The sequence below is a fragment of the Schistocerca piceifrons genome, chromosome 11, assembly GCF_021461385.2.
Source record: "Schistocerca piceifrons isolate TAMUIC-IGC-003096 chromosome 11, iqSchPice1.1, whole genome shotgun sequence".
Taxonomy (NCBI): domain Eukaryota; kingdom Metazoa; phylum Arthropoda; class Insecta; order Orthoptera; family Acrididae; genus Schistocerca; species Schistocerca piceifrons.
The window spans coordinates 23025366-23051016 of record NC_060148.1 but is presented as its reverse complement, the minus strand read 5'-3'; the positions used below and the strand labels follow the sequence as shown (position 1 = coordinate 23051016).

The 25651-nt window shown below is 40.1% G+C and overlaps 1 protein-coding gene across 3 annotated transcripts in view; it reads right to left on the bottom strand.

Moving 5' to 3' along the window:
• Positions 1 to 25651, bottom strand: part of LOC124719954 (serine/arginine repetitive matrix protein 2-like) — a 327019-nt gene that overhangs the window by 75675 nt on the left and 225693 nt on the right. For all 3 annotated transcript variants that reach the window (XM_047245163.1, XM_047245165.1, XM_047245164.1), the window contains exons 5-6: positions 17559 to 17725; positions 8295 to 8759 (exon numbers count right to left, since the gene is read on the bottom strand). In XM_047245163.1, coding sequence (XP_047101119.1) covers positions 8295 to 8759; positions 17559 to 17725 — 632 coding nt within the window. The remainder of the gene's footprint in view (positions 1 to 8294; positions 8760 to 17558; positions 17726 to 25651) is intronic.

Genomic DNA, 25651 nt, shown 5'->3' with positions numbered 1-25651 from the left:
CTCGTTGCACTCGATCAGTCAATACAGTGACGGTCGACGTGTTTGTGGATGACGCCGGAGTTGCCTTCCAACAATGTCCCGTATGTGCTCGACTGGAGACGGATCTGGTTTTTTATTTATTTATTTACATGTCAAGTTCCGTAGGACCAATTTGAGGAGCAAATCTCCAAGGTCATGGAACATGTCACTACATGAACTTACAACATAAAAGTAATAACAGATAAAAATAAATGTTCATGAACCTGAAAGAAAATCAGGCCATAAGTTTAAGCAAACGCTATGAGCAATACAATGAGAATCAGCTTAATTTTTCAAGGAACTCCTCGACAGAATAGAAGGAGTGACCCATGAGGAAACTCTTCAGTTTCAATTTGAAAGCACTTGGATTACTGCTAAGATTTTTGAATTTGAGTGGCAGCTTATTGAAAATGGATGCAGCAGTATACTGCACACCTTATTGCACAAGAGTTAAGGAAGTCCGATCCAAATGGAGGTTTGATTTCTGCCGAGTATTAACCGAGTGAAAGCTGCTTATTGTTGGAAATAAGGAGTATACATATTGAGAGGCCAATGTCAAAGTACCCAGACTCGTGAACAGAGGTCCACAAGAGGTTCGTGAACTCTCACCACTTATTGCCCGAACCGCCCGTTTCTGAGCCAAAAATATCCTCCTAGAATGGGAAGAGTTACCCCAAAACATAATACCATATGACATAAGTGAATGAAAATAAGCAAAGTAGACTAATTTGCGTGTCGAAGTATCACTCACTTTCGATACCGTTCGAATAGTGAAAATGGCAGTATTAAGTCTTTGAACAAGATCCTGAACATGGGCTTTCCACGACAGCTTACTATCTATCTGAACACATAGGAATTTGAACTGTTCAGTTTCACTAATCATATGCCCCTTCTGAGAAATTAAAATGACAGGTTTTGTTCAATTGTGTGTTAGAAACTGTAAAAACTGAGTCTTACTGTGATTTAACATTAGTTTATTTTCTACAAGCCATAAACTGAGGTCATGTACTGCACTACTTGAAACCGAGCCAATGTTGGACACAGCATCCTTTACTACCAAGCTAGTGTCATCAGCAAACAGAAATATTTTAGAGTTACCCATAATACTAGACAGCATATCATTTATATAAATAAGGAACAGGAGTGGCCCCAACACTGATCCCTGGGGCACCCCCCCTCCCCCACTTGACAGTACCCCACTCAGATCCCACATCACATCTGTTATCAACATTGTGAATAATGACCTTTTGCTGCCTGTTGCTAAAGTAAGAGGTGAACCAATTGTGAGCTACTCCCATTATTCCGTAATGGTCCAATTTCTGGAGCAATATTGTGAGATCAACACAGTCAAATGCCTTTGTTAAATCAAAAAATACGCCAAGTGTTCGAAACTTTTCGTTTAGCCCATCCAGTACCTCACAGAGAAAAGAGAATATAGCATTTTCAGTTGTCAAATGACTTCTAAAGCTGAACTGTACATTTGACAGCAAATTGTGTGATATAAAATGATCAGTTAACCTTACATACACGTCCTTTTCGATAACTTTTGCACACACTGATGGCATAGAAATAGGTCTAAAATTATCTACATTATCCCTTTCTCCCTTTTTATAAAGCGGCTTTACTACTGAGTACTTTAATCGCTCAGGAAACTGACCATTCGTAAAGGAAAAATGGCTAAGGAAATATGGTTAAATACAGGGCTAACATGTGCAGCACAGTACTTTAATATTCTACTAGACACTCCATCATAACCATGAGAGTCCTTAGTCTTCAGTGATTTAATTATTGACTCAATCTCCCTCTTGTCTGTATCACAGAGGAGTATTTCAGACGTCAATCTCGGAAAGACATCTGCTAAGAAATTTATATGATTTCCTGGAGAAACTAAATTTTTATTTAATTCACCAGCAATGCTCAGAAAATGGTTGTTAAATACTGTATGTATATCTAATTTATCAGTACCAGAAATATTATTACTGTGAACTGACTTTATATCATCAACCTTGTGCTGCTGACTAGATGCTTCCTTCACAACTGACCATATGGCTTTAATTTTATCCTGTGAATTAGCTATTCTATTTGCATACCACATACTTTTTGCCTTGCTAATAACATTTTTAAGCACCTTACAATACTGTTTGTAATGGGCTACTGTAGCTCGATTGAGACTAGTTCTAACATTTTGATATAATTCCCGCTTTGTTCTACACGATATCCTTATCCCACTAGTCAGCCAACCGGGCTGTCCATTACTGCTAGTACCCCATTTAGTATGTTCTAATGGAAAGCAACTCTCAAAGAGCATGAGAAATGTGTTACGGAAAGCACTGTATTTATCATCTATATTATCGGCACTATAAACATCTCGCCACTCTCGTTCCTCGACAAGCTTCGAAAAACTCTCTATTGCTGTCGGATTAACTTTCCTACGAGCAAGCCGAGGCATCGTGATGAGCATGTTCGGTAAAAGCAGCAACGTGCGGGTGAGCAGTATCTAGTTGTAAAACAGCACCTGGACACTGTTCACGAATGGCAGCACAACAGACTGAATCGCCAGACTGACATGCAAATGCACCCGAGATAACTCCCGCTGTAGGTCCAGTGTGTCTAGTACGCAGACAGGTTGGTTGCAGGTCCTATACTGGCCTCCTCCTATGCTCAACACTGGCACCCAGACAAAATGAGCTTTCACTAGAAAACACAAACGACCTCCACCCTGCCCTCTAATGAGCTCTCAGTTGGAAACAATGAAGTCAGAAATGCCAGTGGTTTGGGGGTCAGTGGAATGCACACTACAGGGCGTCTGCCCCGGAGCTGTCCTCGAGGCAACCGATTTGTAACAGTAGCTTCCGAGATGCTTGAAGACACACAACGACGCTGCGATTTAGAGGCTGTACGACAAACACAGATTTTTACCTTAACGTGTGAAATGTCCCCCCCCCCCCCCCCCCTGCTGAGACTGCATTTGATTATGATCTCTTATCCCTGTTAATCGTACATTAGTCATCATAGGGGGGAGTGGATAAAAAATGTATGCACCACAATGCATTAAAATGGATGGTAAAATCTCACAGCCAGTAATAGGTGAACCACAGAAACCCTTAAAAACTCTACTTCTTTACAAATGTAATGCATCGAGATTTATTTTTAAATGTAATTAGAAAAAATAATGCACGCTTTCAGATTCGACATCAAAATAATAGAAACACATCCATCATGTACCTACATACGAGCACTGCAAGCATGCTTTATACATATGTCTCTACATCACTATACATACAGACACATCAAATGAATTTGCAGTTACGAATAAGGACAATCATCAGCTGCAGAATGGAATGACATCAACAAAAATTTGTGCCGGACTGGGATACGGGGCCAGATTTCCCACTTTTTGTGAGCAATCGCCTTACCGTTTGGGTATCCGTGCACAACTCACAGCCGGACCCAAACTTCCGTATGTTGTCAACAGTGTCACATTTTAAAAACTGTGAAAAATTTACCTGTTTAGAAGTAATCAGTTTTTTGCTTCTCCTGTAAAACTGTGTTTTTGGGATATAATACAATTTGATATGTTACTCCTCAATTTTCTGATGTGTCAAAACCAGTGAGTATGCCGTATCTTTGAGGTCTCTGTGATGTTATTTTTCAACGAGATAATGAATAACTGTGCCGGTCTGACCTACCTCAGTACGGAGGGTATCGAACTGCTGTCCCGGCCGGCACGTCCCCCAGACCTTTTGGCCACTGACAATACCCGGCCGTCGGTTACCGAGAGACTCGGACACCGCCACTGTCAGCCATTACGACTGACTACTTCCGGCACAGGGTCGGTACAGCTCGGATCGACATACCCGTATCTCACATCTGAACTCACCGAGGTACTCCGCCTACCTGTCACCGTCGATTTTGTCCATATTTGTGGCATACGCAGGGCTCGGCCAGAAATGAATGACAGAAGTGAGAACTCTACATGGGCAAGCATTTAAAACAAGTAATACTGTCAGTACAGGTCTATACACAGGCGATGTACTTGAGAACAATATTATGGAAATGGAAGAGGATATAGATGAAGATGAAATGGGAGATAAGATACTGCGTGAAGAGTTTAACAGAGCATTGAAAGACCTGAGTCGAAACAAGGCCCCGGGAGTAGACAACATTCCATTAGAACTACTGATAGACTTGGAAGAGCCAGCCCCGACAAAACTCTACCACCTGGTAAGCAAGATGTATGAGACAGGCGAAATATCCTCAGACTTCAAGAAGAATATAATAATTCCAATCCCAAAGAAAGCAGGTGTTGACAGATGTGAAAATTACCAACACGTGATGTAATCATCCGATAGCAAGATCACTCTTAATTAGCGCGAATACACAAATAAGTTACTGGATTAAATTAATATACATAGTATTCACATATAATATTAGTCTCGAAGATTAATAAGTTGGAAGAGAAGCTAAGCTTCCACATATAATGTTGATCTTTTTTGCGCGTGTTACACTTCTAGATACATCACACAAATGTGCCAGTAAAATTTTTAATAATGACGCAAATGTCTCATCTTCTGGGCTCCAAATTCTTCTAAATGGTCGTCCACGAGGAGTTGATTTTTAAATGAGAGTCAAACGCTTTGTGATTTAAGAAATTCATCGTACATTCTCGCACATAGTTCATCTTGCGTAAAAGGAAATCTGCTTTTAATGTAACGCTTTTCAAACCACCTTTCGCAATATTTTCCCGCTACCTGTACGAAATAGGTTCATTTCAACAGCTGCAAGAAAGCGCCAAATAACTGGCATCACCGCACTTGCACAGCTACATTGACACAGGAAGCTCTTATGTTCATACGTGTAAAACATTAAAAGATCTTACATTATGTCGCAAAATAAACAAGACATCAAAGGATACTTCAAGAGAGTCGGGATATTGCGAACCATACCAAAATGCGGGAGGAACAAGTTCGGTGGCAGAAGGAACAAGCCTTCTGGTCAGGTGGATACAGGGTTATAAATACAAAATCAAATAGGGATAATGCAGGAGGAGGTTTAATAATGAATAAAAAGATAGGACTGCGGGTAAGCTACTACAAACAGCATAGTGAACGCATTACTGTGGCGAAGATAGACACGAAGCCCACACCTACTACAGCAGTACAAGTTTATATGCCAACTAGCTCTGCAGATGATGAAGAAATTGAAAAATGTATGATGAGATAAAAGAAATTATTCAGGTAGTGAAGGGAGACGAAAATTTAGTAGTCATGGGTGACTGGAATTCGAGAGTAGGAAAAGGGAGAGAAGGAAACATAGTAGGTGAATATGGATTGGGGGAAAGAAATGAAAGAGGAACCCATCTGGTAGAATTTGGCACAGAGTATAAATCATAGCTAACACTTGGTTCAAGAACCATAAAAGAAGGTTGTACACTTGGAAGAATCCTAGAAATACTAGAAGGTATCAGATAGACTATATAATGGTAAGACAGAGGTTTAGGAACCAGGTATTAAATTGTAAGACATTTCCAGGGGCAGATGTGGACTCTGACAACAATCTATTGGTTATGAACTGTACATTAAAACTGAAGAAACTGCAAAAAGGTGGGAATTTAAGGAGATGGGACCTGGACAAACTGATTAAACCAGAGGTTGCACAGAGTTTCAGGGAGAGCATAAGGGAACAATTGTTGCAAATGGGGGAAAGAAATACAGTAGAAGAAGAATGGGTAGCTCTGAGGGATGAAGTAGTGAAGGCAGCAGAGGATCAAGTAGGTAAAAAGAGGGCTAGTAGAAATCCTTGTGTAACATAAGAAATATTGAATTTAACTGATGAAAGGAGAAAATATAAAAATGCAGTAAATGAAGCAGGCAAAAAGGAATACAAACGTCTCAAAAATGAGATCGACAGGAAGTGCAAGATGCGTAAACAGGGATGGCTAGAGGACAAATGTAAGGATCTCACTAGGGGTAAGATAGATACTGCGTACAGGAAAATTAAAGAGACCTTTGGAGAAAGGAGAACCACTTGTATGAATATCAAGATCTCAGATGGAAACCCAGTTCTAAGCAAAGAAGGGAAAGCAGAAAGGTGGAAGGAGTATATAGAGGGTCTATACAAGGGCGACGTACTTGAGGACAATAGTCTGGAAATGGAAGAGAATGTAGATGAAGACGAAATGGGAGATACTACGTGAAGAGTTTGACAGAGCACTGAAAGACCTGAGTCGAAACAAGGCCCCAGGGGTAGACAACATTCCAGTCCTGACAAAACTCTACCACCTGGTAAGCAAGATGTATGAGACAGGAGAAATACTCTCAGACTTCAAGAAGAATATAATAATACCAATCCCAAAGAAAGCAGGTGTTGACAGATGTGAAAATTACCGAACAATCAGTTTAATAAGCCACAGCTGCAAAATACTAACGCAAATTCTTTACAGACAAATGGAAAAACTAGTAGAAGCCGACCTCGGGGAAGATCAGTTTTGATTCCATAGAAATATTGGAACACGTGAGGTAATACTGACCTTACGACTTACCTTAGAAGAAAGATTAAGGAAATGCATACCTACGGTAGCACCTGTAGACTTAGAGAAAGCTTTTGACAACGTTGACTGGAATACTCTCTTTCAAATTCTAAAGGTGGCAGGGGTAAAATACATGGAGTGAAGGGCTATTTACAATTTGTACAGATATGATAAGGCAGTTATAAGAGTCGAGTGACATGAAAGGGAAGCAGCGGTTGGGAAGGGAGTGAGACAGGGTTGTAGCCTATCCCCGATGTTATGCAATCTGTATATTGAGCAAGCAGTAAAGGAAACGAAAGAAAAATTGGGAGTAGGTATTAAAATCCATGGAGAAGAAATAAAAACTATGAGGTTTGCCAATGACATTGTAATTCTGTCAGAGACAGCAAAGGACTTGGAAGAGCAGTTGAACAGAATGAACAGTGTCTTGAAAGGAGGGTGTAAGATGAACAACAACAAAAGCAAAATGAGGATAATGGACTGTAGTCAAATTAACTCATGTGATGTTGAGGGTATTAGATTACGAAATGAGACACTTAAAGTAGTAAAGGAGTTTTGCTATTTGGGGAGTAAAATAACTGATGATGGTCGAAGTAGAAAGGATATAAAATGTATACTGGCAATGGCAAGGAAACCGTTTCCGAAGAAGAGAAATTTGTTATCATTGAGTATAGATTTGAGCATCAGGAAGTCGTTCCTGAAAGTATTTTTATGGAGTGTAGCCGTGTATGGAAGTGAAACATGGACGATAAATAGTTTGGACAAGAAGAGAATAGAAGCTTTCGTAATGTGGTGCTACAGAAGAATGCTGAAGATTAGATGGGTAGATCACATAACTGATGAGGAAGTATTGAATAGGATTGGGGAGAAGAGAAGTTTGTGGCACAACTTGACTAGAAGAAGGGATCGGTTGGTAGGACATGTTCTGAGACATCGAGGGATGACCAGTTTAGTATTGGAGGGCAGCGTGGAGGATAAAAATTGTAGAGGGAGACCAAGAGATGAATACACTAAGCAGATTCAGAAGGATGTAGGTTGCAGTAGGTACTGGGAGATGAAGAAGCTTGCACAGGATAGAGTAGCATGGAGAGCTGCATCAAACCAGTCTTAGGACTGAAGACCACAACAACAACAATGTGAGAGCAATAAACGAAGAGGAAACAACAAAATCACTGAACGTAAATACAGGTCACATCGAGACGACCCACCTCCCAACAGCAGCTCTGACTGCTCTGTGCATCAGCCCCGGATCTACGATATTTCCGAACAGGGGCAATATTTAGTAGTGGCGCCGAGTCACACTTCCGTAACCAGAAGCGGGAGAAGGTACTACTCGTACGCGACTCAACTGCCAATGCACAAGAGCCCGCCTGCAACTGCTCTAACGAATCTAATTTAAACAATTGTCACGTCACGCTCAGCGGAGGCAATTTGTTGTTATAATGCATTGCATAGTGTTCCTGAAGCCTTTGACACACTTTGCTGTTGGCAGACGCTTGTATGAGCACTGTTTTGCTGTTGTATACAGCGCATTTCCTTTGGAACTTAAGTTTTTTTTCGTTTTTTTTCTGTGTTCCCCGGTGCCGGTTCAACCGGACGCCCGGCCGGTTTATGTCGTAATTGCTGCTACAGGCATCGGCTCTTCGTACTAAATGCAACAGCCTGTACCCCACGGACCATCTGTACCTGTAACCGTGCAGACAGAGGTGTACATTATTAACTCGATAAAAGGAAGCGCTCGCCTCACCTGCAGCCGAGCCCTCGGACGAGCGGGCTTTCTCCACCTTGGCGGGAACAGATCTCGCTCTGGCGGGAGCAGCTCTGGCGGGGGAAGTTCTGGCGGCTGCGGCTCTCGCAGGAGCAGCCCTGGCGTGAGCCGCTCTGGCGGGAGCTCCCCTGGTGGAAGCTGATCTGGCGGGAGCAGGCCTGGTGGGAGCGGGTCTCGCAGGAGTGGACCTGGCGGGAGCCGCTCGGGCGGCCGCGCCCCTCTTCCTGGGGCTGGGGGCCGCGGCTCTGGCCACCGCCTCCTTACGGCCGGCAGCAGCCGCCCTCGACCTTGACGCAGCCATCCTACCGACGGAAACTGCCCTGCCTCTCGCCGCCAGCACTGCCGCGACTGCGGGATTCACGCCCCTCGCACACGCTCGTGCGCTGGTCCGGCAACTCTTCACTACGGGTTGCCTGCTCGTGTTGGCACCACTGGCTCTGCTACCTGTATATAAACAGAGGGATTAACTTCAGTTTTCTCATCTACACAATAACTGTTCTTCGGTTTTGTTAAGGGAAGTTACAAGAATATACGAGGTGTCCATTTTAACTCGGAACTACTACACCGTGCATACTATTTCTCGAGTCGACACTCCTTTTCCTCGACTCGTACTAACGGTATAGGAACGAACGATGCATCGTGAGGAAGATTTTTTATCCAGCTTCCGACTTTGCACACCAATTTTGCACTGAAACTTATTATTTTAGGAAAATTTTAACATAATAACAGACCTTTAAGTATCACAGACAAAGGGGTACCTCTATTTTACAAAGTTAACTTCTATTAATCACGAATACATGAGTCTGTTTTTGTATTATCCTATTACAAATACCAATTCATTTGTTTTTAAGGCAGTTATTAACTGGATAATTTGTATACAGGATTGTCATAGATAATAACAGTGACCACTGGGGTACTCCATTATCTCTGCCTGTCATACAAGCTGATTTTTTTAAACAAATATACTTTCCAAAATGACAAACATATTTGTCATTCAAATGAAACTACATTGTTCCGGGGACCTTCGAAGTCTCGAACATCTGTAGTGCACGTGAGGAGATTTGTACCGAGGCTGGGATTCGAACCCGGGTCTCCTGCTCAGTAGGCAGATGCGGTAACCACTAAGTCACCCTGACACGGTGGCTTCACACAACTTCTGGGAATATCCCAGCATGCATCCCTCCTCGATCCAAATTCCCATTCGAGCCTCAGCCCACCGGTATTCCCACTAAACTCAAACAGCCCGTTACGTTCGATGCTGAGGTGATATTCCAGTACAGTTGGAGAGACCCTGCAATGTTGTTTAATTTTTGGGGGGAATACCAGTGGGCTGAAGCACGAATGGGAATCTGGATTGAGGAGGGACGTGTGCTGGTGTAGCCCGTGCAGTGCCTAGTGAGGAGGAGACCTGGGTTCGAATCCTGGCCTTGGCAAAAGTTTCATTCCTCGCTTCAGTCTGCAGATATAATTTTCACCTAAAGTACAAACTGCAATTAAAACCTCCTATTTATCATCAAACTTCTCTTCAACAATGGATAACTGTAAATGTCATGGTCGAAAGTTAAAAATTACAAGCAATAATGTATGGAAATGTATATAGGAGGTTGTATTGTAAATTCACGATTATTATTTCACATCATTTGGTTCATTTTTAAAGATTGTTCCTCTTCATTCCCACAACTACCCATATCCCAAAGACTTCACTCATTCAAAATACTGCCATTATTTAAAACTATAAAACTGTAAACGTTTCGCCCAGGTACCCTGCTATCTCGAAAAATATGCTTGGTATTAAAACAGAGTCCCAGATGAAAAGTTAATATTTTCAGGGGGAACATCTGTCTGTTGTAAAACTGGCCACTGTGTCCCCCATCCCCCAAAGAGGGGGATCATTTTTTTATTTTCAAGTGGGAACTCCCCCACTCTTTCACTGCAGATTCAGACTGTATGCCAAACAATACCGAGGGTTCATCTGAAATAATTTTTTTCCATTCATGGTGGATTTCACTGTCATCCTGATAGTGAGATTTTAGGGAGCTCACCGTAATCGATCCTGAAGGGGATAGAAAGCTATATTGCCTTGCATGGACATTTAAAAGCCTGAAAATAAGACTTTTATTAAATGTGATTTGAGACTTTCTCGGCGTATTCCATTCGTGAAATCTTCTCGGGTGATCAGCCGAGTAAAGGCGTCGTCTTCTCGCAACGTTTCGAAGGGTTTCGTACCCATCATCTTCAAGTGAAGATGATGGGTACGAAACCCTTCGAAACGTTGCGAGAAGACGACGCCTTTACTCGGCTGATCACCCGAGAAGATTTCACGAAAAGACTTTTATTGTACAACCTATTTCACGAAACTAAATTAAATTTTTGACAATAATGTCACCTATTCAGAACAAAAATTTATATTTTAATTGAAAATGTATAGGAGAATCAAATGAGTTAATTCTTAATTTAATAAATCGGTAAGATTGAATTTTGTCAATTGCATGCCATCTGCCACAAATGGAACGAAATATTTTTGGTACATCTTAGACACTTTTTCACGCAGAATCCAAATCTGAAATGAAACTGAGGAGAAGGAGGGGGAGGGGGGGGGGTTCCTATTTGAAAATAAAATGTTGACCCCCCCCCTTATTGGGGGGCGGGGGGTGGGTGGATGGATTAGGAGAGTAGTATAGACAGATGTCCATCTTGAAAATATTAACTTTTCATCAGCAATTTTTTTTTGTATTATGCATATTTTTTAAGATATGTTATTGTTTCAAGTCAAAACAAACACATAGCTTCTTTTTTTCTTCAAATTTTTATCCCACAATAAAGCACGCAATTTCATTAATAAAATGTATACAATTCACCCTAAATGCAAATGTGAAGTATATGTTTTTGTTGTTGAAAATTTTATGTCCATTACTTCAAGATCAAATAACATCAGCACTTTTTATGTAGAAGGCTGTAGCTTGCAGTATTACTTAGGTGATATTACGTCGTTTCTGTTGGTAGCACTGTCAAGAACAATATTGTACTTTTTTAATAAAACAAACACATGTTGTACATGGCATGTTCAGAAAGTAAGTGTACTGTCATCATATTGGGGTGTGGTTTTTTGTTTTCTGAGGCTTGACAACAATGAATGGGAGAGGGGGGAGGGGGGAGAGGGGGGGAGAGAGAGAGAGAGGGAGGGAGAGAGAGAGAGAGAGAGAGAGAGAGAGAGAGAGAGAGAGAGAGAGAGAGAGAGAGAGAGAGAGGAGGGGGGGGGGGGGGGGGGGGGGGGGAAATCCTCTGACTAGAGCGAGCATTGCAGGAACATGGTAATATGCAAACTCACATTGGGATTTCCAGTTGTGTAAAAGATGTCAGTAAAAAATTTTGCCAAGTGCAAGCCACATGCTGTGATCCGTTTCTTACTCAATGAAGGAATGGCACCTACCAAAACATTTTCACGAATCAAAAAGGCTTACGGCAAAGGAGTTGTGAACAGAACAAGAATGTTCAAGTGGTATGGTGAGTTTAGTGGAGGCTGAACAAATGTTCATGATGAACCAGAGGACTGTAAGACTTTCCATTTTGATTGATGATTTGGTACAAAAAAAAAAAAAAAAAAAAAAAATTGATGAAAAAGTTTGTGAAGACGACCAATCACAGAAATTATGGTAAACCGGAAAACTGTGTGCAAGATGGGCCCCAAAACAGCTGACAGACCAGCAGTAGTGGCTGCGAGTTTCTTGAGTGACGTTAAATGGAAGGTGAGGATTTTCTGAGCTCTGTTGTGATTTTTCTTGTATGCTGAAAAATTCAAAATCACAACTTTGACCAAAAAAATCATGGCTTCTGGGTTTTGGGACCGAAAAGGCACCTTGTTGATTGAATTTCTGCCTCAGGGTGAGACCACCAATGCATAATGACGTCATGAGACCCTAAAAAAATTAAAAAGGAGTATTCAAAACAAAAGTAGGGGAATGCTTGCAAGAGGAGCATGCTCATTCCACGAAATGCCTGTTCTCGCACAGCCTAAGCCACCGAGGTGTTCCTGGACTCATTTGACGGGATGTTTTGAACCTCTGCCATATTCACCTGACTTGGTACCTTCAGATTATCATCTTTTCACCTCCCTTGAAGGCACATGAGTAGAATTAAATTTTTAACAAATGAGCAGGTGCTGAAAGAGTTTTGATTTATAAAATGAGAGTTCAGAAGAATCCGCAGAAGCCGGGTCAGGTGAGACTTACCAGATGGGACGGAAAGGAAAGCTCGACTGTTCGGCATTCCGCCAGATGACATTTCAAAACCTAATAGCTTAAAGGTGTAAGATAGGGTAATAAGCTAGACAGAGATAACCATAAAACCATTGTGCAAGAATTAGTAAGAGTGGAAATCTAAGTGCATTGCATGTGGTAGAGAGGGGGGGACAGGGAAAAATAAGCAAGTCAGAAAATGAAAGACACAGAAAACTAAAAGGGAATGGATAAAGGAATAGTTACTTAGAAGAAACGCTGAGACTGACGAAATTGATGCAAATTACGCCCAGGTGGGTGATGAGAACCAAGGTCATATTGTAATGCCTGTTCATTCCTACCTATAGAGTATTGAGAAACTGGTGTCTAGGGGAAGACTGGTGGCAAGTGTGATGAAACAGACATCTCAGTTCTCACCACCCACCTGGCCTTAATTTACATCAATTTCTTTACTCTCAGTACTCCTTTCTTCACCCCTTTTAGTTTTTTATTTTCTGGCCCGTCCATTTTTTCCCCAGCCCCCGCCTCTACCCCACACAACGTATTTAGCGTTCCAGTGTTATTACATCTTGTACAATGTTTTGTCAGTAACCTATGTTTTGTGTGCTACCCTATATTCCTCCTTCAAGTTCTCAGGTTTTTAAATCTCATCTGATGCAGTACACAACAGTCAATATTTTCTTTCCATGCTGCCCACTAATTCTCCCCCGATCTGGGATTCTGGGGTGACTTTTCCATACTCTTCTCATTTCCTAAATCTTTCCAGTCATTTTCCTTTGATTCTCTTACTTCTTCTTCAATCCCTCTGGCAGAAGAAGGAGCCACTGGTTCTGACTGCTTGCACATTTACTTAAACTTTGTGTGTGTCTTCTCCTGCTGCCTGGTGAGTAGACTCAATAATATGGAAAGGATAGATTACACCTGTCACATAGAAGAGGCGTTGAAACCAGGAAGATATTAAGCTTTCAGATAAAGTCCGTCTTCAGAAAAAAAAAAACCCACACACGCGGATATTCTCTCTCTCTCTCTCTCTCTCTCTCTCTCTCTCTCTCTCTCTCTCTCCCCCCCCTCCCTCCCCCTCTCCGGGTGCAGGGGGCCCGAGTGCAACTGCATCTGACATGAGCAGCAATCTGCCGGGTTGAGTGGTGGGGGTAAAGAGGAGGCATTAGGTGGGAAAGAGGAGAGACAGCAGGGTAGGGGTGGGAGAAGACGCTGTGATGCCAGTGGGAGCATGCAGCAGAGACACGATAGTGCTGCTACCTGCAGCATTGAGAGACTGTGCAATGGATGTGGGCAGTATATACAGTCAACAGACTGGGTGGTAGCTGGAGTGAGGGAGTTTTCTGATGGATTCCAAAAGACAGGGGAAGTACAGGTAAGTACATTGAAGGTGAGAAAAGAACAGACTAGCAGCTCCTAAAATATGATGCTAGTGGAGACTGCTGAGGATTAAACGAATAGATCCAGTAACTAATGAACAGTTACCAAATCGAATCAGGTAGAAAAACGGGGCAGATGAATAGGACACAACCTGAAGTGTTGTTGTTGTTGTTGTTTTTGTTGTTGTGGTCTTCAGTCCTGAGACTGGTTTGATGCAGCTCTCCATGGTACTCTATCCTGTGCAAGCTTCTTCATCTCCCAGTACCTACTGCAGCCTACATCCTTCTGAATCTGCTTATTGTATTCATCTCCTGGTCTCCCTCTACGATTTTTACCCTCCACGCTGCCCTCCAATACTAAATTGGTGATCCCTTGCTGCCTCAGAACATGACCTACCAACCGATCCCTTCTTCTAGTCAAGTTGTGCCACAAACTCCTCTTCTCCCCAATTCTATTCAATACCTCCTCATTAGTTATGTGATCTACCCATCTAATCTTCAGCATTCTTCTGTAGCACCACATTTTGAAAGCATCCATTCTCTTCACGTCTAAACTATTTATCGTCCACGTTTCACTTCCATACATGGCTACACTCCATACAAATACTTTCAGGAACGACTTCCTGACATTTAAATCTATACTCGATGTTAACAAATTTCTCTTCTTCAGAAATGCTTTCCTTGCCACTGCCAGTCTACATTTTATATCCTCTCTACTTCAACCATCATCAGTTATTTTGCTCCCCAAATAGCAAAACTCCTTTACCACTTTAAGTGTCTCATTTCCTAATCTAATACCCTCAACATCACATGAGTCAATTCGACTACAGTCCCATTATCCTCGTTTTGCTTTTGTTGATCTTCATCTTATACCCTCCTTTCAAGACACTGTTCATTCTGTTCAACTGCTCTTCCAAGTCCTTTGCTGTCTCTGACAGAATTAAAATGTCATCGGGGAACCTCAAAGTTTTTTATTTCTTCTCCATGGATTTTAATACCTACTCCCAATTTTTCTTTCGTTTCCTTTACTGCTTGCTCAATATACTGATTGAATAACATCGGGGATAGGCTACAGCCCTATCTCACTCCCTTCCCAACCACTAGTCTACGAATGCTAGAAACGTAGGTTTGCCTTTCCTTGATCTTTCTTCTAAGGTAAGTCGTAGGGTCAGTATTGCCCGAGGTACTGAGGCCTGAGGTACTGAGGAATAACTAATTTGGTAATGAAGCAATGTGTGATGAAAAGTAAAAAAATTACCGAAACAGAGCAAAGCTAGAATTTGGTATGGTCAGACTGTGCCAAGTTGTCTAGAGGTTCCTGCATGACCATCACTGACTTTGATGAAATTTTGAGTGAACATTCGCACGTGTTCCCTGTGGACATTGGTATAGTTTTACTTGCACAGATGTAGTCGTTTGTTTGACACGTGGTGCAGCTTTCAATCGTGCACCACAACAGTTTTTGGCAACTTTTGAGATATGATATCTCTGGCAATTGATATCTCTGGCAATATTTTGTTGGAAGAAACAAAATTAGACCGTTGTGAGCGCTCTCTTAAGTGGAATACGAAAAAACAGATTTCTCGAGCAATTTTCATGTAGACAGTTTGAAGCAAAGTCAGCGGAAAAAATAGATACTTGGAAAAAAAGGTTCACCTTTTCATATTTCATGAAGTAACTGTGTGAGAGATCTGAAATATTGCAAGTGATAATTTGCCAAGAAAAAGTCTTAGAATATAAATTTTTCCTCTGACTGCTTTCCACTAGTTTGTAAACTGAAACCCAAATTGACAATTTTTGTAAAAACGACAAAAATAGGTATTTTTAGACAACATTTACAGAAGGCTGTTTGCTGCAAACTCTTTTAAACCATTTTTGCTAGAAGTACCATGTTCCAAACCGCCTAAAATGTAGGTTTGGTTTTGCAGTTCGAGCATATAGGGCCCTAAAAGGCAGCAAGAAAATGGAGGTGTAGTGAAAATGTGCCCGTATTCCACAGATACTCAAATTTGACACCTTTCATTACATTCCACAACTGTTTAGTTCTCTCTGGGGAAGTCAATATGAAGTCCTAGTCGCATCTGGCCAATGTGCCGCCCCCCCCCCCCCCCCCCTCCGACCACCAAGAAGCCAAATACAAATTTTCACAGGGGTTGAATTTCCAAATACCAATTTTTATACATCTAGCTTTAAAAACGCTGTAATAGTCTTTGAGAAATGATTTACTTTAAAAAAAAACAAAACACTTTCACCCACTATTTCATCTCCATAGGGGAAAAATTTCCAAAAATGATGAAACAGGTATTCTTTTTATTTCTGACTGAGAAACCAGTTTGTAGTTATAGCTACAAAATCCCCTCACAGGCAGAATTTCAAAAAAACCCTTCTTAAGCAGTGTCTACGTTATAAGATCAACACCCTCTCCAAATTTCAAATTTCTTTTCTTATTAGTTTGGAGTGGGAGATAATGACTCAGTCAGTCTGGATATTTTCTTTTATATATCGGAGATTACTTACGGAGATATAAAAAGCCAAACTTCATTTTTCTTTTTCTTTTTTTCTTTCAAGTGTCTATTTTTTCAACTGACTTTGCTTCAGATTTTCTATAGGAAAATTGACAATAACATTTTTTTTTTTTCAAAATTAAGGAAACACAAAGTGTTATATAGGATAGCCTACATTTTTTTTCTTTCAAGACAATACTGCCAGAGAGAATGTGTCTTAAAGTTGCCTAAAATTCCAGGGTGCACTACTAAAAGCTGCACTTTGGGGTCAAACAAATGATCTGTAATTATTGAAAGTAAATCTGTACTAATGTTTATTGGGAACATGTTTTCATGTTCATAAACAATTTCACCTGAGTTTGTTATGGTCATGTGAGAACTTTTTCCGAAATAAGACCATTTGGCACAGAATTGCCCCAGTGAAGAAAAATGTGTTTGTTGCACAGAAGAATGTAATAATGACGATGATGTGTGGAGCCCACTCCATAACCTCTTGAGTAAGTTGTTCCAGCGGTTGGGAGTACTGAGAAAAGGTTCACCTTGAAGTTTCTTGTAAACAGTCACAGTTTGAAAACAATAGTAACATTCAGAAAATGTAATACTAGAATGAGAAATGATTTACAATATCCATCACCCTGCCTTCATTTGTCACAGAAAGGAGTGGCGCATTCAGCCACAAAAACTTTTCAACACCCACAGAGAGAGAGAGAGAGAGAGAGAGAGAGAGAGAGAGAGAGAGAGAGAGAGAGAGAGAGAGAGAGACTGACTGTGTGTGTGTGTGTGTGTGTGTGTGTGTGTGTGGAGGGGAGGGGGGGGGGGCAGAGAGAGATAATAAAGTAGAAGTCACTTATGCTTGGAACTAAAGGAAAAAATATTTAAGAAATTATGTAAATGGTCAGCATGTTGCCATATTGTTCACTAAGTGAATGTACTTAATTGTAAAATGGATTTGCTACACATCACAGCAGGGAGTCAGAATAAAGATGCACAGAACAACTAACTGTACTGGGTTACTTCTATGACACATTTTATAAAAGTTGGGCCATGATGTGAGGTTCTATGAAAGATCTGTAATAGTTCTCTGACAACCTCACGAAGGCAGGACAAGAGACAATCAGAACTAACCAGTCGAAGTACGGCGTGCCTTCCTCCTGCTTTTGGAAAATTCCTCGTCACGCTGCTCCAAGGTCAAGTTACGGCGGCCGACACAGGGGACGTAGAGCATCTGGTTTGGGTCGTTTAAGATGTGCTTTAGGCAGTACTTGCTCGCTGGAAGGCATCGCTCGCTGCACCTGTTGACAGTAACATTCAACAATTAATTTTCAATTTGATGAGACATAAAAAGTAAGAAGATAGGGGTGTTGCCCAAAACTCAGAAATAGTAATGTATTATTCAAAAGCTTCTGTTCTTGCACATGTAGGTAATAAGCAGTATTAGCTTACCACCAGATGTCCAATTAAAATACTGGATTCCATTTAGCTAGTGTAGGCACAAATAGTATTAAACAGTACTGAAATAGTTCATTGTCAATACAGATTAAGTTTCTATTATTTGTTTATTTTGTTAGTAAATTGACTTGCTCCACATCCCCAACATTCTCCTCCTCCTCAATGGGAGCTACGGAACACACTGAACGAATGAATGAGTACCTTTTGAAGGCATCACCGAGTAAAACTGAGAGGGGCAAATGTGGTGTGACCTGTGCAACTTTCCAGGCTTTGGGTACAGATCTTTTGTTGAGCAAGCAGTTGTACATGATTGTTAAGTATGGAGCTATTGCACCAGCATACTCTGAAAGGACCCAAACTGGTATACAGTCTGGACCAGAAGACCCGTTTTTATTAAATGTTAAGTTGCAACTCATGTTGGCAGCTGTTCTTGATTCGAATTCTGGAATATTTACTTTGTCTTCTTTGATGGAAATTTGAAAGGCTATGTTCAGTAACTCTACCATGACACCACTGTCACTGATAGTATTTCTATTGCTATTGCGCAAAGAAGGCACTGACTGTGTTTTGTCGCTAGCATGTTTTACGTACAACCAGAATCTCTCTAAATTTTCTGCCAAGTTTCGAGACAAAGTTTCATTGTGGAAACTACTATAAGCATCATATATTGAAGTCCGTGCTAAATTTTGAGTGTCTGTAAAAGATCGCCAATCTTGGGGAGTTTGTGTTCGTATAAATTTGGCACGCTTTCTTTGTTGTTTCTGAGACAGTGTTCTGATCTGTTTTGTGTACCAAGACAGATCAGCTTTGTTTGTTAATTTATTTCGTATAAATCTCCCAATTGATGTTGATACTATTTCTTTGAATTCAAGCCACATCTGGTCCAAAATTATCTTGGTAATTTAGGTGGAAAGGAGTTGTCTTTCTTGAAGACATCAAGTGAATTTTTATCTGCTTTTTGAATAGCTATATTTTTCGTTTATTTCAGGGAGATTTGGGGGTTACAATATGCAATCTCGCTATGACAACCCTGTGTTCACTAATCCCTGTATCAGTTTTGATGCTCATTATTTGCTCAGGATTATTTGTTTGTTTTCACAACTGTTTGCTATTCACATGGGCTCATGAAATAACTGCTCAAAATAATTTCCAGAACACACATTAAGCACAATTTTGGATGTTTTATGTTGACGTCCAGATTTAAACATGTATTTTCGCTAACATATCAAGGGGAAATTAAAGTCACCATCAACTATAATTGTATGAGTCAGGTACGTGTCTGAAATTAAACTCAAGTTTCCTTAGAATCTTTCAGCAATTGTAAAATCTGAGTTGGGAGGTCGATAAAGGGTCCAATTATTATTATATTCCGGTTGCCAAGAATGAATGACCTCTGCCCACACTGACTCACACGAACTATCTGGTTCAATTTCGGTACACGATAAACTACTTCCATCAGCAGTAAACCACTGCCAACTGTGTTTAGCCTATCCTTTCTGAACACCATTAGGTTCCTCGCAAAACTGTTGGCTGAACTTATCTGCTTTCCGAGTCTATAATGATTTGGGCATCAGTGCTTTTTATTAACTCTAGGAGCTCTGGTACTTTCCCAACACAGCTACGACAATTTAAAACTATTATAGCGATGGTTCCTGTATCGACATTCTTCATATGTTCGACCTGCAGCCTTTGAGGATGGAGCCCTTTTTGTTTTCCCCGAATTTCACTTCTATTGTGTGACATTGTCTATACCGAAGAGATTTCTTATTTTGTCTGTCGCCCTTTGCTTGCGACGCATCTGTTTAGCACAATGTTCAATATTGTAACCATTTCCTTTTGTAATAAAATTCATTAATACGATTTGCTTGAACTGTTCTCTAGCGATACGAGAAAAGCAGGTTTCCTAGGCACCCCATATTTGACAAGTGGGCAGGATGAAACGAAACCATTCGTTGATTTTATTAAATTTGAAAAAAATAACAAACAACTGAGCAACCTAAAAGACAATAAGTGTGTTTCTAAATCATCGAAATTACCCAAAGTAAGTAACAGACGTAATCATTAATTTGCAATCTCAATATTCATCCTATATGTTGCGTAATTTTCATATGTTACTCGTGTCTGGCGATAAGATTCTGCCCTCTCGCCGTCTTTTCCGCTCAGTTGTTCCGTTTCGTAGCTGATTAACGTCTTCTTGTTGAACTCCTGTCAAATGTTATCTAACGCTCATTAAGGGTTAGCTAGCGATCGTGAACAACTTTTACAACGGAATGTTTTCTACGCAGTTGCAGGTAATGTGGTGTAAAGTGTCACCTTCTATTCACGAGGTTCCGATCATTACAAGTGAAATTTGTATACAGCGTAACAAATCTGAAAGTACTAATTGCCGTAAATGCCTGCCCCACCGTTGAATTAATGGCGGAAAAAAAGTCGAGGAACATACCAACCATTTGTCGAATATTTCTTGATTTTTGGGCTTCCTATTACATCGTTCATTCGTACCAAACGTCGACGAAAGTCGGAACATTTCAGACCGATATGTTTGACTATGGCTACTGCCAATCTCATAATGTAACTTGGCGCTGTTGTAGAAATGTAGCAGATATAACGTAACTATGTGTGATAAAATAATATGGTTTCATATAGGTCACAAGTTTCGATTCCTGGCGTGCACAAAATCGTTAAGCTTTCGTAAAAACGTGTGTCAGTTCAAAGCATGGAGTAGAATGTGGTACCAGCAGTGGCTGTGGTTGGCAAATACTGATGCTCTTGCCAACAGCTACCACCCCGCCCAGCAAAACTCTTTACAAACGATACTGCTTATATTAACAGAATCTTCCGTCGGTTCTTGGTAGAACAACATTATAATAATAAATGAAAAGCACCAGTTTGCTTTTGTTCTACAATATTACTTTTATTGCTAACCGGTTTTCGGCTTACAAGGCCATCATCAGACATTTACTGAGTATTATCACCAAAGAAGTTAAATGCTAGCAGACAACATTGGAAGAGAAGTAACACATCTAGAGTGAAGTAGAAACATGCAGTGAGTAGCATCTTTGCAATGAAATAGTAAAAACTGAACAGTACATAAATAACAATGGAGTTCACAGGAAAACCTTTAGCACAAAATAGGAATAGCATGTCTACATAACAGTTTCTATTAATAAACAAAACTAATAAAATAAGATAAAATTAGTATTAGACAAGGCTGCATCAAGAGGTATGAAACATGGAGAGTGATACACAACCAATTAAAAAAAAAAAAAAAAGAAGAAGAAGAAGAGACAGTTGTCAATGTAAATACAGAATACATGAGGAACTTAAGCAATATCAATAAGATAAACAGAAATTAGTAAATGCAGGAAAATTGAGGTGTTTGAGGGAAGCTACAGTTTGAGAGTGTGGTGGTACTGCATATTAACATTAAAATTATAATCAAAGCAGTGGCTGTATACCAGTATACATTAAATAAATGAGCAAAGTGAAATATGAACAGTATTTGATGAGAAAACTACAAGGGGATTTAAACATGGACAGTAATACAAGTACAAGTTAAAAGCAAACCCTTAACTATTGAAACTACAGCATATGTGGAATAAAAAGACAACTGCAACAAATAAAACAAAATTATGACTACAGGAAAATGGGAATATGTACGAAGAGAGAGTGTGGGAAGTAATCAACAACAAAGATGATTCTATGAAGTTTAGGAGAGGGGAAGTGTTGAGTTGTGCCTGGTCATTTAGGATGAGATCTGGACTGTGAGCAAGATGTTTGTTAATTTCCAGGGCTTCCAGCTGGTTGAGTTTATGGCCTTTGTTTGCTAAGTGAAGTACATGGGACACTGGCTGGTCTGAATTCTGCAACCTCCAGCTGCGTTCATGTTCAGCCAGCCTAGTTGATATGTCTCTGCCTGACTGACCAATGTAAAATTTGTCACAATCAGAACAGGTGATTTTGTATACCCCACTGTTGGCTAATAACTGGATCTTGTCTTTGCTATTAAAAACACACTGGGCTGTAGTGTTCCTGACATAGTAGGAAACCCTATACTTGCAGGATTTCAGTGATTTGGCTACAGTCTGTGATACCTGACCTAGAAATGGTAGAGTACACCATTTCTTGCAGACAGTGGACGGGGAAGCAGGTGGGGCATTGAGGAGGGGTATAATTTTCCGTTTTTGTATCCTGTGCAAGATGTGGTCAATAAGAACTGGATTGTAGCCATTTGATGAGGCAATAAATTTTATTGTATCTAACTCTGCTTTAAAATCATCTCTGGACATGGGGATAGATATGAGACGGTGTACCATTGAGTGGAAAGCTCCATGTTTGTGAGCTATGGGGTGTTGTGAGCAAGAAGGTATTACTGTGTCTGTAGTAGTTGTTTTTCTGTAAATTTTGAAACAATGTGTGTGTGTGTGTGTGTGTGTGTGTGTGTGTGTGTGTGTGTACTGATGTCAATGGTGAGATCTAAGAAGTTTATGGATTTGTTGCCAATTTCCATAGTGAACTGGATATTTTTATGTTGACTGTTTAGGTTTTTTAAGAACGTGTTGAGTTGTCTTGTAGTACCAGTCCACATACACAGGACATCATCTACATATCTAAACCAGTATTTGATGTTTGGCACTCAAAGGTTCTGTTTTTAGAAAATTTTGTTCAAAATTTTTACTATTTCATTGCAAAGATGTTACTCACTGTATGTTTCTACTTCACTCTAGATGTGTTACTCCTCTTCCGATGTTGTCTGCTAACATTTTACTTCTTTGGTGATAATACTCAGTAAATGTCTGAAGATGGCCTTGTAAGCCGAAAACCGGTTAGCAATAAAAATAATATTGTAGAACAAAAACAAACTGGTGCTTTTCATTTATTATTATACTGCTTATACTTGGATCAAGATAATGACGTGATTTACAGTAGATTACAAATGAGAACGAAATGGAGCGATATCGATCTGTTGTTACCCACGCAATACACATGCTGCAGCAACAGCCGTGCAGTTTTCGTATCAGAATACTCTCTTAATGTGCACTGTCGAGTTCCCTATGCCAGATCATAACAGCTTTACTAAATTTCTGTAAATTACTGCATAAGAATAAACCTCATGTTAACATTACACTATGTATTCTCCCGCGTTTGCTGGAACTTCATTGGATTTCGTTTCACGTGGAGCACAAGCCAAGATGTCCCGAGTGCAGTCATACTCCGATAATGTTTTATGCTATGCGTTACCAACACCGACTGAAAGGTAGGTCTCGGCGCTTGTTGGTGACGTCACGTCAGCTAGGCACGGCGAACGCCAGGTCTGTTGCAGGCAGAAACGCCTGGGCGCGCTTATCACTATAATCTCTTATTCTTGGACAAAATTTTTGGTATCGTTTTGGATTCTGCAGTTTTATTTAGATGAAAGATTTTCTTACTATCGTAAAGCTACAAATGAAGATCAAGTTCTGTGTTACTGAATCCTGTCGAAACATACGTCGATCAATATGAGAAGATGATTTGCCCCATTGCAAGCTTCGGAAATTTTACATTCAAATAACTATATTTACTTGGTTCATTTTGTTATCGAAACTTACCCCAACCCCCTTACAATTAACTCGTTTCTTTTATTTATTTAATTATTTATTTATTTTCGTTTGGCATCGTCACTGGAAATGTGAACTAATTTACATGTGTAAATATCCAACTGTTGCCAGTCATTAGATTACAGTCGTTTTCAACGAAAGGAATTCTAAACAGGAAACAAAATAGCTTCATAGATCGAAAATACTGCTGAGCTTAAACTTTTTTAGACATGCACATTAGAAAACATAAATATTCCCCTCTTTATAAGATAAAAAAAAATGTGATAAAACACGTATCTCTCTTTTGCCTCTTCTTCTATCCCCCACCCCCTCCTCCAATGGGTACAATCGCAAGATATTTCATTAACATTCAGTGCTCCTCACCCCATAGTCAACCGAGATACCTAAAGAAGAGCACCAATATGTTCACAGTTTCTTGTAAAAGCAACCCAGTACAAACGTAACTTCCTCAGATTTACAAATAACGTAAAGAAACACGAATTCTGTTGCTGCTTGACCGTGAAGTTGTTTTTGTATGTCAATCTTTAAAACAGGTGGAAATTTAAGTCCAGGAGTACACTATTTGTTAAGAAGTGTAATGAATTGCGCAATTAATTGATTGCAGATATCTCTCAGAACAATGTGTGTTGGTCAACTACCGCCAATAGTTTCACATTTTCCTGTGTCAAAGAGGGAGACACCACCATTATGAGTATGCCTGCAACAGACCTGGCGTTCGCCGTGCCTAGCTGACGTGACGTCACGAACAAGCGCCGAGGCCTTCCTTTGAGTCGGTGCATCGATTCGGCGATAATAAGGGACAACAGCTTTACCAGCGCATTTAACATGGACAGCACTGGCCAACCGTCTAGTCCAACTAACCTGCAGTGATGTGGACAGTAGAGTTGGGCAACACGATTCTTTTTACCGATTCGATTCCTACGATTCAATCTCACATTGCGAATCGATTCCTACGATTCGTTCACGATTCTTTCACGATTCATTCTAGTCTGTGGTGGCACGATTCTTACGGAATGCAAAAAGTTCTACATCTTACTCACAGATGGCAGGACATGTCAAATTGTCAATGGGGTTACAATCGAACTGTGTCAAGATATGCCAGAAATGAGTAAACATTCATACAACGTTACAAGTGTGATTCTCGATTTATACGTGTAATACCTTAATTGATGAAAGGTCACGTTTCATTTGATTGCATCTATTGTTTTATTTCAGTATGCCAGGAAAGAGGAGTCGATATGTGCGAAAGGTGGTGCAAAATTACGCGGTATGCCAGTTTGGTTGTGCGGCTTGAACGTATCTAACTACAGACGTCTGTTTTATAGTAACAAAATCTAGCAGTGAGGCAGACGTGGTTTGGCTCATATCATCCTATTCAAATAAAGTTGAAAGCAAACAGTTAAATAAATTAAATTTTCATTTCCGAGATACCAGCGATCAGAGGAAACCATGTCTAACCTAAAACATATCTAGGATGATTGCTACTATTGGACGCACAGTAAGTCCAACGTGTTCGTATTCGGATTATCTTATACCGCCATCTCACAAAATTTTCATACACCTCTACTGCAACATCCAATAGTAACAAAGATTTACGAAATTGTGATATAAAATACTTATTGCGTAAAATCGAGTTTTTTCAGGAAACACACTAATATAGATAAACTTAAAAATCAAAATCTTTATCTAAATATAAAATTCTATCCAAACTGTTAAAGCTGTTCCCAAGAAACACGAAATTCGCGTTTTTATTTAAAAACATTCTTTTGTGTAAAATCGCGTGCTGTAAGGAAAGAAACCTATATACAGATAAAGATAAAAACTAAAACCTTAACTATATTCAATATGTACTAGCAAAGTTTTACGAGATGTCGTTATAAAAACATGTGAAATAGCGTTTTTATAATATAAAATTGGGTTTTTACGAATGGAACTATGTAGGATAAATATATTGCAAAATTGACTTTTTACGAAAGAATGGAACTATGTAGGTGAACTCAAAAAGCAAAAACAAGTCTAAATACAAAATTTCATTCAAATTGTTAGGGCCGTTTCCGAGATACGCGAAATACAATACATAATCCAAGTGCTATTACTCGTGTGTAAAGAAGGTGTGTGTGTGTGTGTGTTTTGCATTGTATCTGCAACATATAAGAGGTACGTATTTATTCA